Source organism: Pelobates fuscus, chromosome 7 (genome assembly GCF_036172605.1).
Source record: "Pelobates fuscus isolate aPelFus1 chromosome 7, aPelFus1.pri, whole genome shotgun sequence".
Classification (NCBI taxonomy): Eukaryota; Metazoa; Chordata; class Amphibia; order Anura; family Pelobatidae; genus Pelobates; species Pelobates fuscus.
The window spans coordinates 43,626,466-43,642,727 of record NC_086323.1 but is presented as its reverse complement, the minus strand read 5'-3'; the positions used below and the strand labels follow the sequence as shown (position 1 = coordinate 43,642,727).

The 16,262-nt window shown below is 35.6% G+C and overlaps 1 protein-coding gene across 2 annotated transcripts in view; it reads left to right on the top strand.

Moving 5' to 3' along the window:
• Window positions 1-16,262, top strand: part of DAB1 (DAB adaptor protein 1) — a 626,843-nt gene that overhangs the window by 558,852 nt on the left and 51,729 nt on the right. For both annotated transcript variants that reach the window (XM_063427999.1, XM_063427998.1), the window contains exon 8: window positions 13,072-13,203. In XM_063427999.1, the coding sequence (XP_063284069.1) occupies window positions 13,072-13,203 (132 nt within the window). The remainder of the gene's footprint in view (window positions 1-13,071; window positions 13,204-16,262) is intronic.

Sequence of the window (16,262 nt, the reverse complement as noted above, 5' to 3'; positions counted from 1 at the left end):
TAAACTCAAAGCTAAGTAAATAAGCTCCATGTTATTAGTCTTACGAGATGTTAGACTAACATCTGTGTTTTGTACCAATCTGTTTTATTTCGATACTCAAGTTCATTATTATTATTATATTCTTTTTTTCTTATAGTATTCAATTTAATGTACTCTGGGAATAGAAATGAGTTCTTATATCTCTGGACCATAAATGAAATGGTCAAGGTATGAGTTGATAGGGAAAGATTATTCATATTGAAGTTAACTGGGAAATATTATTCCTAAGTATATACGGTGCAGGTGTCTTCATCTATTTTGTAGCTAGTAAGGCAGATTCTTCCATTTTATTTTGCACGACAAAGTTTTAAATTAGGTCACTTTAGCTCTGCTGTACAGTAATGCGGCCCCTGGTGATTACAGATGCCTGATATCAAAGTTTGTGCCAATTTCTCTCTGAGTCAAAAGAGTGGCTTGGGGCTAGAAAAATAAATGTGATTCAACACAAAAAAAAATGACACTTTGTATCAAGACAAGTTTGGGACAGAATAAGAAACTGAAGAACAAGCCAGTGAAGTATTCCATTGCACATAATAATGCACACAGTTCAGTAAGTAGCTAGAAAGGGGAGCAAGCTCATTGCAGCTCAGGGATGGTCCCTTGGGGGAGATTTAACAAAGTTTTCTGCTCTAAAAAAGTGGTGCAAACATGTAAAAGTGGAGAAGTTAGCAATAGGATGTGGCCACTGGTTTTCATGGTGACCTCCACCACTACTTTATTAGAACAGAACACTTTAATAAATCTCCCTATTTGTTTCCATCAACTCCCTTTATATAACTAAGTGAAAATAAGGCATCTGATTGGATGGATCCTATACATGTCTGAAGCTGTGTACGTTCGAAGGAAGATTGGGAGGACAAGAAGGATTCGTTAATGAAACAGCACCGATTAACAGTTGAGTTTTGAGTTTAACATAGCTGTCAAAGGGTGGATGTTGATGGTGGTAGTTATAGACTATATCATTCTAGGTATAAACTTATGAGTGGCAAATCAATATGAGAGATCTGTTTGTATAACAGCTAGGTATATATATGTCTGCAGTCTTTGATTTGGTAGTATTAGCAAATGGCACCCAACCAATACATGTTGCTGTCTTCGAGAACACTTTTTTAAATAATATATTTAAATAATATATTTATATATAACACTTTTTTAAATAATAATATTCAAAGTCAGTTTTGACAATCCAGTTTACACATATGATTTTTATTCACTAAACTCTTAATTGTGGAGAATGATTATTATTGTCTTTATAACACGAACAATTTCCACAGAGCTCTATAATTATACAGTGGGATTATTGACAAAAACCAAGAGGTAAAAAGGTCCTGTATCTTGTAAACACATTGCAAAGGGATGTAGGTTAAAATGTTAATCTATCTCAAAGTAGAAAGTACCTTAAGCCCAGTGTCCACACATCCCTTTTCATGTTAAAGGGATACTCCACTGCCCAAATACAATAAATAAATACATACATACACTATTTGGTAGACATGCCCCCAATGAAAACATGTATTTAATTATACATACATATAAAAGGTGGAGCTTCTGGGTAAAAATTCAACAGATATTCTCAGTTGGCTGTTGTGTCATTTGTTTGTTCCTTCCTCCTTTTAAATAGCCCGCTCATAAGGTTCGGTCCTAATGCCTTCTACTTCCGCGTTGCGTCTAATGGAACGCAACGTGCGTTCCAGCGCTCTCGATCGTTATTTCACTTCCGTGTATGACGTTCTCGATCGACGATTTCATGGAATCCTCAAACTTTATTAGAATGAGACAATCCTACCATATATGTGGAATGCATTTCCGTTCCAAAGTTATTATTATAATCGATCTGTGTCCTTTTCTTAACAAAAAAATAAGGAATTAATGTTCTGAATATTTCATTAGCATATATGTATTCCTATAATTATATATTGGAGCATACTAGTCCCATTCTACCATATTCTATATTATTGAAAGACCGTGTTTAAGGTAATTTGGACATTTAAAGTGATAAGTTCATAAAAAAATCCTTTACATCCTTTAAATATGCATATAATTTGAGTGGTATAGATTCTCTACGATTACATACAAAATAAATATTCTAAGATCAATATCAACAAGAAGATCATCCTAAAATCCAAAGAATTAAAACAGAGGTTGGTGCATAAAACCAAAATAATGAAAAAATCTTTTAAAAAGTATATTTTAAAATGTATATTGGAAGGGTTCTAAAATAGTGCTCTATTTAAAACCTAAAAAAGTTTTCAATTTAAAAAAAACCATAGTTCAAAATCATTATTTAACCCATGCGGTATCATAGTGTTAAATTGAAAATAAATTTAATTTTTTCCATTCCTATTTTTTTTAGGAATGTTTAGTATCCTCCTCTCCAATCTTTTTTAACGAGTTTAATAGCACTAAAAAACATTCCTTCAGGGTTTTTGATTATGAGTTGTTTTAAAATGGTTTGAGACACTATGTGTCTCTACTCCATTTTTTATGTTTCTTGTGTGCTCTGCCACCCTGGTATTGATATTACGTATTGTTCGGCCTACGTATAGGCGAAACGCGTTTTGGACTACTGTTATAGACTACACAGCCTACCCAGATATTGATCTGGTATTATTTTATTGATTTTATGTCTTGATTTTTATTTGGATAAATAAAGCAGCTTTTTAAAGAAACCTCTTCAACCTGACATCTTTATACTTTGGAGCCAACTAAGAGAGAGAAGGAAAGCACTCAGCACTTTAGTAAAGAAGGATTTGGACATCCTTAAATGGTCCAAAGGCGCATACCATCCGAGTCATATGAGGGTATGACTCCAGGCTTGTGAGTGACATCGCTCTTACATTTTATTATTTAAATCTTGTAATACTGTATTGCACTATTTATTGTACAATTCTATTTTTCAGAATATCTGTTGAATTTTTACCCAGAAGCTCCACCTTTTATATGTATGTATAACTATGTGTTCTTAAGTGGTGTAGGGGATACCACTTTTTAGGGGTGTTAGAGCTTTTTCATCCACTTGCCTCCATATTGTGCACATATCTTGTTTTATTATATGTATTTAATTATTTATTTTATCAATGGGTGTTATCTAATAACAGCTCACAAAATCTGCAAAACACTTGACTGCAGCCTTTGCAAGCCATTTCCTTCTAACCCCGCCCACACGTTCTGTGACTGTCCAATCACAAACTTCCCGGTACAGCTCAATGAGAATGAGTGTTTGCAAGGCAGGTGCTCTGGGCAGTTGCTGCCTCTTGAGTTTAGTTCCATGAGCTAAACAAACCAGGAAGTAACAGGACCAGTTATCTGATTGACAGCACACAGGGGTGTAACAAGGGAAATGTATAAAATTGCCAATTTCTATTGAATCTGCCCTTTTGTTTGTAAAAATAAAAAAGACACACACTCTTTACATATAAAGCACTTCAGCAACCATCTAATATGTCATTTTGAGAGCACATATTACTAGGATGCATGTAAAAAAACGTCGAGGAAATGAACTCCAAATGACAAATTTTAAGCAACAATAGTCAGGCTGTGACTATAGCTAAGCTGAAGATAACATAAAGTTCTTCACCACAATTATTGTGTTTTTATTTAAAAAAATAGAGTGGTTATTTGTAAAGGACTTTTTACAGGGATAATATGTTTTTGTTTCTTTTTTTTTTATACATAGTACTTTTAACATTTTGTAAAATAAGCACACAGAAAGTGATTGTTTGTGTCCTTCAAATTCTTTCTCTGTCCACAACACTCAATAAAAATACAGAGAATAAAGAAACTTACAGATGGAAGCTTTCAATGACATGTTCATGAATCATTTTCTTTTGTGCAAAATTAATACATGTTACAAATACGGTCCAATAATAATTTATTGGATGTGAACATTTATCAATTGTAAGATATATAGAGATAAACTATTTTAACAAAAAGATATTCTGAGTATAATCAAATTTTGTGACCTTAAATACACTGTGACGAAGCATAGACACCTACTTCAAACATGTCAATTAAGAATCGCGATTACCACTATGGAGTATAGCCTCAACTGCTTTAACAGCTTCCTTTCTTATCGGAATACTTTTAACTAGACATCATATTATTGTGACAGTAATGTGATATGTTTCAGACGCAAGCGCAAGTCATTCGCTGACATTGTTAAAATGTTCCTTGCCAAACTGTTAACATTTCTATCCATCCAAAAGTGTCTGATGGGCTACATTTCCGAGCCCTGTGCTGGCTGGACAAGTTCTGCGATACAGTTCTTAATAATCACTATATGGACCTTGCCTTGCACATGCTGACTTTAGATGCTAAAATGAGGAAGAGGCTTTGCCATATACCGCACAACATTGGATTCACAGCGTCATATGGTTATGGGCCTTGTACAGACAATGAACAACCTCCACAGACTATAATTTATCCCCAAACTTTACAGATGGCATTTTGCAGTTGATTAGGAGTGTTCTCTGGCCTTATAGATAATGAAATATGATTTATCACACCTAAACCCCGGAGCTCAATGACGTTGAGTTTTCCGTTACTCCTGCTAATACATTGTAAACGTGTGATCTTGGATTTACATGTAACATGCTCTGTCAGACATTTAATAGAACTCTAGAATTCTGCAATTATTCTGCAAACTATACTTCCAAAGGTAGTTTGGTAATGGGAAACAAGTGTTTCAGCTTAGGATAGGTTTACAAGCTACAAACTTCAGGACCGAAATGTATCATTCTCTGGGATTCCTCGGCAAGACAAATCATGTTTACGTTCCTCTCATGTTTCCACTCTTCATCAACAGCTCTAGCAGTTAACTGAAAAATCTGTGCTGGGTAAAAATGGAGCAAACTGACATATTGTAAAAAATACATCCTATGTTGGTGGGGTAGCAATACTGTTTGTGATTATAGTACCACCAAAAGGGTGAATTCAGAGTTCTCATTTTGCCAAACCTCAGGTTATACTCACAGCCCATGGGGAAAATGTGGTTGTCAAATCTTAAAGCCATGTGTATCTCTGAACTATCTGGAGTTGAGTCGTAATAGAAAGTCAGGCTCAGAAACTCATACAGGTAAAAAGCACTGCATCTAGCGTGACTCTCTGAATCTTATCTACATAGCAAATCAGACAATGTTTTTATGTGACTGGGGCCAAATTTATGAGGAACCCCCAATGCACTTTCCTCCCAAGTTCATCCAAGTTGTTAAAGGTTATGGAAATCCCTTAATATGAACAAGAGCATGTGTTGCACTTTTAGTTTATAAAATTAACCATCTAAGAATAAACCAATGCGTTCTCTAAATATGAAGAAAAGTGTATTGCCATTATTAAGGTCAGTTTAGAATTTATTGTGGAAAGCAAGGAATCTGCATTTTCCGTGACTTTTTAAGTTCAGGGTATGTAACATGAGATTTTATATGAGATTTAGAGTTAGTAAAATAGCCTCATGAGTTTGTGTTTGTCATACACGGGTATAAATTACTTTTAATGTCAGAATGCCGAAGAATAGGGAAGATATTAGTGTATTATGCAACAGGTACAGCAATAGCCACAGGTAAAAGGCTTTTACAATATAGACATTATGACACAGATATTTTTGGCATCTAATAGTAAACGCAAATTGCTAAAAGTGTAACAAACAACAAACATGATGCAAAATAAGCATATTTTCCATGCCGAAGTCATGGAGATATTTCTTTATAACATAGTGTCAAGGTGCTACCCGAACATGAAAACTAGAGGTAAAGATAAAATACATACTATCGGAGGAGTCCTTCCTCCAGCTGCAACACAGCCACCAACTCCTCACAGTACAAGTGGCAGCACAAGAGGATAAAAACCGACGCAATTACATTAAAATCAGAGGCATACCCGCCTCGGTGAACAAAGAGGACCTACTACACTATATTAGGAGACTCATGCAATCACTACTACCACCCGCAATGGCAAGGAAGCTCACATTCGCGGGGATATACCGCTTACCAACACCTCCCAGAGCCGCCACCACGCTTGCTGGAGATGTCATTGTCCACTGTGTCCTACCCCAAGACAAAGGGCACATCATGAATGCGATCAAAGGCAAGACTCCACTGGATTTCGAAGAGTCCCAACTAACCTTCTATCAGGACTTAACCAAAACCACTCTCCAATGGAGAAAATCACTCAGTGAACTCACCAGTCAGCTGCGTTCAGCGGGGATACCATACCACTGGGGTAACCCACGCTCCTTACTAGTCACCCACAAAGGGACCACACACAAACTCTCCTCGGGGACTGAAGCACCCGCACTTCTAACGAAGCTGGGCCTACCGAACAAACCCGACCAAAACACCACCCAAGCCTGGAACCCAGCAACCGCGGAAATATTCATTACAAGAAGGCAGAGACTGGACACACAGGCCACCTGACAGGTAGGGGGGGAGAAGTCTCCTACCCCTGCCTGTTCAAAGGCGATACAAAATGTTCATGTTATAAAATGCCTATATACCATTTACTGCACACGCATACTTGTTAATGTTACACAAGTTACAACACTAGTTTAATGCTCATTATAAGAGCCTGCTAGAGAAGGTGCTGGCACACAATACCACGTCCACAGAACACGTATCACGGCGTAAGACGGAACACACACCCCCGACAGCCCCTAGGTTAGGGCTTCCACCCCTCATCAGTAGTCTCTATTGAGCTCAAGCCAACTACACCTCTACTGAGAGGTAGAGCAAACTGAAGAATTATTCACAGGACTCAACAACCAGCATTGCAACCTCTACCAAACCCATACTGACCCAAGCAAGGAACCAGAACCACGACCAGCCCGCTGATAACACTCACACTGGGCCAGACCTCCGCAACCGACCCATGACCTAGCTAACAAAACCACAATCTCATACGTTAGCTACACATATTCTAGACCTTACTCACCACCTAGGATTATATGCTTGTTATAACTAAAAGAAAAAATTGTGCTAAGCTCTGACACATGCATTGTATAATCTTTGTTGAAATCTGTTCATACCTGCTATTATGCATATGGAAAACCTATTGTAGGTTTGCAGCACGCAAAAATAAAGAATTTAATTTAAAAAAAAAAAAATACATATTATCGGACCTTAGAGTGGCCGGGCTTAACGTAAGGATTAAATAATATAGTCCTAATATAGAATACGGGTATTCGGAGACAGGTCAAAGTCAAGGATAGGAGAAGGTAGAAAAATCGAGTAGACAAAGCTAAGGTCAGGGATTCCAGAGGTCGAAATAGTCTTGGGCTACTAAAGCTATGACATGGCAAGGAATGGATATTAGAGAAAGACTTAAATAGGCATAAGTGTGAGGTGATTAGTTGGGGAACAATTTGTGATTTATTATACCTGTATGTATTTAGCCCACAAGTGATTTGAGCTGCAGTCACCTTAAAATGGGATGAAAACAGGTGTTGTATCATGTTGACATAGCGTACGTCCCACTCTCTGTAGGTGACTTTAGTTTAGTTAACCCAATAATAACAATTTTAACACAATAATAAATGCAGCTGGTAAAAATAAATGTACATTAGCGCCCGGCAAGTATCAACATGTGCTATTCTCTTATTTCATATTTTCTTTCTTATTTATTTGTTTTTATAGTAAATGTAATTACAGAAAATAGAGAAAAACAGAAATATAGAGAGCAGGCTTCACAATGTAGAGTGTAATATTAACCCATTTTATTAAAGCCACTGAGGGCTCTGTGGCATAGAAAAATTTACAATAGGAATTTTAGTTATTTCATATATAATAATGACTGATACACCTACAGTAGTTAAAGCATCTGGCTGCTTTGTGGTATCTAGATCAGCTGCTACAATTTGGTTTTCAACATTTTGCTGTCTTTTTATGAATTTCATTACATTTAAATGTTTTAAGGATTAGCTGGTTTTATTTACTTTTTCCATCCGATACTGTTCATGTATAAATGTATGTGCATTTAATTCCAAATACTATACAGCACGATGGGTAACAAAACACTGTGCATTAAAATATGATTCACAGTTTGATACTATGCTTTGTGAGATCCCTAATCTATTAAATAAGGTGACATCCCATCCAACTCCTGTTAATGATATGCTGGGAGAGAAGCTGAGGAAAGTGCTTGTGCAATTCTTTCTCACCCAGCTCCTTATCACAAAAAGGGGGGGGGGGGAGGTTAAATTAAAGACAGCAGCCCCAAATGACTGTTGCTGTCAATCTTGTGTGATGATACCTTGATCTTAACCCTTACATTAAGTCTATTTATGTAATATAAAATATATATCACAGTGGAAGCATGTTTTAAAGGAAAATATTGCCGTCATAAAACACTTGACCTTTTCCCAAATATTATTAACATTATTAGCATATTTTCAGCGCCAACATATTCCGCAATGCTTTTTACAATTCTACGATGGGGCTATGAAACAACAAGTAGTGGCATACAAAGTCAATTTTACAGAAACAAAAGGTGGAGATAGCACTGCTCAGATGAGCTTACAATCGAATATACATACGCTATTCATATCAATTATATAATTGTTAATAGTGAAATAATTGTTACTAAATATTTTTATTTTAATGCCACTAATACTACTTACCTACAATTTTTTATTGGGGTAAAAAAAAATGCTCTTAGCTTAAATTGTTTATCTTTTCTTGAAGTTTTGGAAGTGGGGATAATGTTCCAACTAATGTGGAGAAGGCTAACAGGGTGAGGAAATGTAAATATGATGATAGGCATAGAGTCGCTATAGACAAAATTAGTTGTGGTGTAGTTAAAACACAACAGTTAATTCAAAATGAATAAGTTGAAAAAAATGTTTGACCTTTTTTTTTTTTTTTTTTCAAACACTAGTAATTTAAATAAAATGTTGCAATTAGGTTGTCAATCCATTACAACCCCATAATTAAAATATATCAATATTTTATTGGAATTTTAATGCCGGTAGAAAAACTGTTAAGCTGAGTGGGACATGCGACTTCTTATCGAAACATTTTTGCAAGAATTTTTGAAAGCTGAAAAGTCTTACAAATTTCAGTATTTACCTTGGATACTAATGGTGTCAGTAGGGACGTTTCATTGGTTTCCATGGAGATTTCTTCACTGTTAGAGTTTTGCCCCATTTTTCCGTTAGTGACACATTTATAAATTGTCCTTTTTGTATTTTAATTTTTATTTGATGGGAACAAGTACTCCAACATTAGTTTGAGCATTTGGCAGAATGAGCATGGCTAAACTAATCAACATCTGTGTCTCTCCAGAATGAAATTGAGAAACATACATTTTATAATATTTTTGGCTATTTGTACCATTTGGTGTCACATACAATCTGATGATATGAATATTGTTATTGTGGCGAACAATTAAAATCCTGCTTTTGATGCGTGGTTCGAGTTCCCGTTTCCTGATCTGATTGGCGGGATATTGGCTTGGTTTCATTTTAACTCACGTTGCAAGTCCCAGAAGTATACCTTAGAATATTTCTTCATTGTTTGCAAAATGCAAATGCTACATGCCTAATAAAACAAGCCAAGTCATTTAGTTTAAATGAATTTGAGAAAAATGCATTTTTATATACCTAGAGTCATAAAGTAAAAGCAAATAAATTCATGTTTGTTTGAGGATTTGGGAGAAAATATCATTCTCTGGAATCAGCAGAATGAAGTGCATACTGAATAATTACTGTATAAAACAAACATGTTTTTAATCTCCTGGCATTATTTAAACATAAGGCGTACTTTTATAAATTAGTTGGTAGTTAAATACAAAAGATAACATAACGCTTGTTTTATTGAGTGGTATAAAAATGTGGTAGGATTTAGCATTTTTCTATCTGATTAATTTTGCCTTGTAGTAGAAAATTATCATAAGGAAAAAAAATAGTTTTTTGAACATTAAAGTTGGCATGGTGATAAGCCTATCTTATTGTCATAATAAACGTATGAATTTATTTGTACAGATTGAGGTTTACTAGATGTTATTAAATCCTCTTTAAACTGAAAATGTCATGTTCTTTTTTTTTTCTTTTTTTACAGCATTTTAAAGATAATTTAAGACTGCATATAGGTTGTGTTAAAAAATAACAGCATCATCATTTTTAAAATATTAGACTTCAACTACTGATGTTTGTACTTTGTATGCACATTATCCTCCTGCAAGTTCCAGGTCAGATATAGACAGTTAATTTGCATAAAAAGGTTTTAGAAATTGTCAAGAAACAATGGTCTTTTACATCAAATAACTTTGAAATAATAGTATTCCTATTTTAATTTTACACCATCGTTTTAAAGTCTCTACAAGTGCTGTCAGAATCGAACTCTAGGGGTTGAGTCTAATTGCACACCCCCTTTATATGTTTTTTCCAACCAAGAACAATGTTCTAATAAAACACTGTTTTTGGATTGATGGATGGATGGATGTAAGGAAGGAAGGAAGGAAGGTAGGTTGGTTAAACTTACCTGCGACCCTACACCAAAAGTTTTTCCTGTGGCATCACTCCTCGCTGGAGGGGGATCGTCATTCTGTAGGATGGGCTGTGGGGAGAGTTGAGTGGCACGGGGGAGGTACATGCGACCATTGGTTGTCTGTCACTAGCATACTTTTAGAAGAAAACTTAAAATTGAAGATATTGGCGTCTGTTCACTAAACAATCAGAGTAACTTGAGAATCTGGTAGCAAAAGTAAGTGAGATTGTTAAAATATCTAACTCACATATTTTCTCGATTTTATTTAAGACAACGTATAGTGGGTGATAAATGATCAAATAAGTAAAAAGTATGTGTAACTTTGCAGGTTATTTCAAGATATGGAATGCTAATTTACTAAAAAAAATTGCTTCTCCGGTATGCCTACAAGCATGACACTGTAGAGAACTGTTTGTGTGCCTTCTGAAAAATTCACTATTGCTGTGTTTCTATGGGCTGGGGAAGGGGAGAAATGGAAATACAAAATGGGCTGGGGGAAAGAGAAACACAAAATGAGCTAGGTGGAAAAGAAACACTCAGAGGGTCTGGGGAAGGGGGGAAATGTACACAAAAGGAAGCTGGGGGAAAGAGACATACAAAAGAGACTGGAGAGAAAGAGAAACACTGAGGGGGAGCAAAAGACACACAGAGGTGCTGGGCGGTAGAAAGAAGGAGAGAGTAAGACAAAGGGACGGGGGAGACAGAGACACACACAAGAGCTGGGAGAAGAACGAGATACACAGAGGAGTCAAGGAAGGGAGAGAGAGAGACAAAGAATCTTGAGGGAAAAAGAGATGCACACAAATTAGCTGAGAGGAGTAAAAGACACACAGAGGGGTTGGGGGTTTAACCCCTTAAGGATACATGACATGTGTGACATGTCATGATTCCCTTTTATTCCAGAAGTTTGGTCCTTAAGGGGTTAAGAGACACACAAGGTGGAGTTGTAAGAGATACACAAATGGGGGTAAGACACACAAATTGGAACAATAGGGAATAATATACACTAAAGGGTGGTGCAAGGGGGTAAGACATTCAAAATAGCAGATAAGAAACACAAAAGGGAGATTAAGAGACACACAGTTGAAAAACGTGCCATATTTATCAAGGGTTATGTATAATAAACAACTCTGAGGCAAAGTTCTGAAACTTTCAAGTTCAAGAACTTGATAAATATGTTTTATCAAGTTTTCCACTGTGATTGCTTTACTCTTGCCCCATAATTACTCTTTCTGCATATTCCCCATTATCTTTTACATAAATCATCGTTATACATAATACATTTTATATTACAAATTCCTTCTTATTCATTATGCAACTTTTGCATCCAAGATGGTCATTGTTTTTTGATTGTGTGTCTACATTTGATATTACCTATTTTCTTTTTGTTGTTGTACTGATGTTTGTATCAGTGTTGTTCAGTTGTGCTGAACATGTTAGTGCTTTATAAATAAATCATGAGAATAATGATTAATAACCAAGTGTATTGCCTCTGGCTATCTTTACCCAGTTTATTCGTCAGTAACTCGAAAAGGCAGATGTAATAGAACATTCGGGTTTCTCAAACCACTTGTAAAGAGTGCCAATTGTTTTTCTCGTATAAATTTTAGATCAGGAACATTTGAAAAGCTAAACATATAAATCTGAATTTCATCATTACCATCTATATATTTTATACTTCTGTATGCAGTACATTTTCAACCCTTTTCACCCATCATTAAAGAATAAAAGAAAATTGACATTTATCACTTTAGTGCCTTTGCAGTATTAGAGTCATTTAGTAATTCTATGTGTGCCTGGTAAGTGTTATACTATTCTTAATGGCATCATGGCCACATCTCTCTTTGGTCTTTCAGGGTCTCACAGCATCCCCAACTGCATTTCCCCACTTGTATTTTTCATTTCTATTACCAAGTTTGTTAAGTTTTTAAGAACATTACAACATATATGCAAAAAAGGAAGACACGAATAAAGTTATTTTAATAGAAATAAAGGACATTTTAAAAAAAAAGATATATAAAAGATTGTAAAAAAAAGTAGTATTTACCAGTTGATGAAAGTCAATGAAACTCTTTGTTGTTGCCACTGCTTGAGAAAGAGCTGTACAAACTTTACAAAGACTTGTCTTATACAAAAGATACTTAATGACACACTGGGCTCAAAATACTTCAAATAAACCCCATGACATCTAGGGCAAACCTCAATGGAATTGTTACCCTTGGTATATTCTATAAAACCAATCAATATCTGTTGAAAGACCAATGGAATTAGGTGAATGGTACATGACATTTGCTCCCACTCCATGTTGTCATTGAGCAGGATATTAACCATAGCTGACAGATTAAGAGTTGCTGTTGACCTTCAGTACTCTTGCCTGGTTTGGGCTCACTTACATTGGGTCTTTGTATTTTGTTAAAAAGAAACCAAAATATTGGAAAACCAAAACACATTACTTATAAAATACAAGAGTGCATGAGTGCCTATAACAGTTAAAAAAAATAATGTTTACGAGGAGTGGATATGAACAATGGTTGATATTTTCTTCTTTTCTTCCTAGATTCTACATCACCACCATGCTGTTCATGAAATTTCGTACATCGCCAAGGATATCACAGACCACAGGGCGTTCGGATATGTTTGCGGAAAAGAAGGAAATCATAGATTTGTTGCAATAAAAACTGCTCAGGCAGTAAGTACTTTACTCTATTTTGGTTTAGAGTTACATGATCACAAATATAAAAAAAGTCCTTAAAGTAATTTTTGTTTCTTGAGAATTTTCTTGTAGAATCTTCTAAAGAACAATGAAAAGTTCTAAAAAAAATAAAATAAAACCATCAAAATGAACTTTCCAATTCTTTCCATTTTAAATACTTAACACGTGGAAATGGTTCTACTTCTATTGTAACATAAGTCCGGCTCTAGTATCTAATTTCATTAAGTTTTACGTTCTAGCAGCTATTAAAGCATATGTCCGTGTTGTCATTCGGACATATCTACAACATATTCCCATTTGTTTGGTTAAACATATTCTTTGCAAGGGACTTTGGGGAAAGGTCCCTGGGAAGACATCCACAAATATCCACCATTCCTACAGTTAAAGTATTATTCTGCTTGATTTAGGGATTGGTGGTGGTATCTATTGTTTTGCAGTGCTATATACCTACAACATTTCCAGTAAGATAGATATATATATATATATAATGTATAACATCATTTCCATATTATGAACTATATTTTTTGTATTGTTTGTACTTGTCATTGTTCCCGGAGACTCAAAAATTCCTTTCTGTGAGTTTCTCCCTCATTCATTCTAGTTGATACTTTGGAAGTTCAGGCAGCATTTTATAACATGAAGCTGCTCCTGGGCAAAAATAAACTGCTGTGCTTCCATGGCAATAAGCGAATTCTCGAAGCCAAGCTTTATCCCCTTCGGCTGCCTGGGAGTCAACGAGAAATTGCTTGAAATATAAATGGGTTCCAACAAGGCACTTTGGGGTTTAACAAGGCTATAGCAAAACTGGAACACTTGTCAAAATGAACTTTGCTTCCAGTTTGGCTAGTATGCATCCAGTTTGGCTACTATGCTTCAAGTTTGGATACTTCTAGTTTGGCTACTATGCTTCCAGTTTGGATACTTCCAGTTTAGCTACTATGCTTCCAGTTTGGCTAGTATGCTTCCAGTTTGGCTAGTATGCTTCCAGTTTGGCTAGTATGATTCCAGTTTGTCTACTATGCTTCCAGTTTGGATACTTCCAGTTTGGCTAGTATGCTTCCAGTTTGGCTAGTATGCTTCCAGTTTGGCTACTATGCTTTCAGTTTGGATGCTTCCAGTTTGGCTACTATGCTTCCAGTTTGGCTAGTATGCTTCCAGTTTGGCTACTTCCAGTTTACATTTGAAAATAACTGACAATTTTCATTTTAGTGAACAACCCTGTAGACTAGTTTATGTATGTAAAAATATATTGTTCATGTGTGACGGTTATGTTACAGCAAATATTTTGAATTTCCAATTGGGAATGTACCAGACTTGTCAAGGGTAAGAATATTTTGCTTTGGCATTGAATGTATACACTGCTCTATGTTTAGCATCATTGTAATTTGTTGTATAAAGACCGCATAGAGCGAGACAGACATGTCTAAGTTACAATAGAAAAAGTACCTATATTTCTCGGGTTCTCAGGTGGTAAGAGTTCTTTTTGCATCCCATGATAAATATTTCCAAGAGTTCAAATTGGAAACAAGGTTAAATACATTTATTGGAAGATTCTTTGGAGAATAAGATTGGTCACAGTTTATTAAAATGTAATTTTGCATCCTTGAGAATTTTGATGCCGCACGTATTTACAGCCATTTATCAGAGATAAGGGAAGATTCATACATACCTAGTGAGCAGAAGGTTAATCTGTGTGAGCTGAGTTGTGTGTATATTTCGATGACAGATATAGCATTACATATTATTGAGGCAACCGCATAACATTTTAGCACCAAATCCTTAAACATGAGCCAAACGTGTCATAAAGAGATTCATTTCCAGCAGGTAATGTCTGCCTTCCTTCCTAAACCTTGATAAATCACATCCCCAGGAAAGTTTGATTTCCATGCAAAATATAGCACTGTAATATGCATATTTCTTATGAGAGCATTTTTCAAATGTGCAACAAAAAATGTGCGTGTGTGTGTGGTCTGTCTGGAAAAAGTCAAGCCGTTGTTAATATAACAAAAACGGTTTGCGCAGCATCGATGTAACCTTGCATAGAGTGGACTGGAATGCACATGTGTGAACAATGATGACTTCACTGTTCTAGTGAGTGGGGGCGCTAGACGTAGTTGAGTGAGCATGTGTACAAGGTGGCCGTCACATTTAAAATGACAGAACGAGTAGAGCAAGGAATCTGCATCAAAATTTAAGTTTTATGATGGCTTTGGGGGATGATGCAATGAGTGCAGCACACATAAATGTGTGCACAAATGCTTCAAAGATGGTCAAGAATGCCCTGTGATTTCTGGCTTTTCCCAAATCAAAAATTACCTTTGGAAGGAAAGAGATTTCAGACTGTCGATGAGATTCAGGTAAATAGGACGAGGCAGCTGATAGCAATTCCTAAAAGGATTTTGCAGAGAGTTTTAAACAGTAGAAGAGTCACTGGGAGAACTGTGTAAGGTCCCAAGGTGCCTACGTTGAAGGAGACTGAGATGTCATTGTCCTATGTACAGTGTTTCCTGTATCATCAATACATGTCTTTATTTTTCATATTACATGGCTGGACACTTTCCAGACAGACCAACAAGAATAGAATATATATTTATATATACTCTTCTTGTTGGAAAGAATGAGTGAATGTTCTGCACAAAATTAAGATACACTATTATAGGAAAATACATGCAAGGTGAAGAAAATATATAACATTGGAACCTCTACAACTCTTTCATGAACTGGCACTAATAATTTCCCATGATGCACTTATCTTGTTTCCATAATGTTGTATACAAATACATCATAGAATACTTGGTGATTTGCATTTGTTTGCCAGACTGTGCCTTGATAATATAGAATCATAAAAAAACAGCTCTGCCGAATAACGTTTTTTTTTACCACTCAACTATTCTTGCCTAAATCTGTTAGAAGTCAATAATGAATTTATAGGTAAATTTAAAAGAAATCAATGAACATTGTGTTATATATAATTATATATAATTATTTATAATATATTTTAACAGGAAAGATACATCACCACAAAACATTTCACT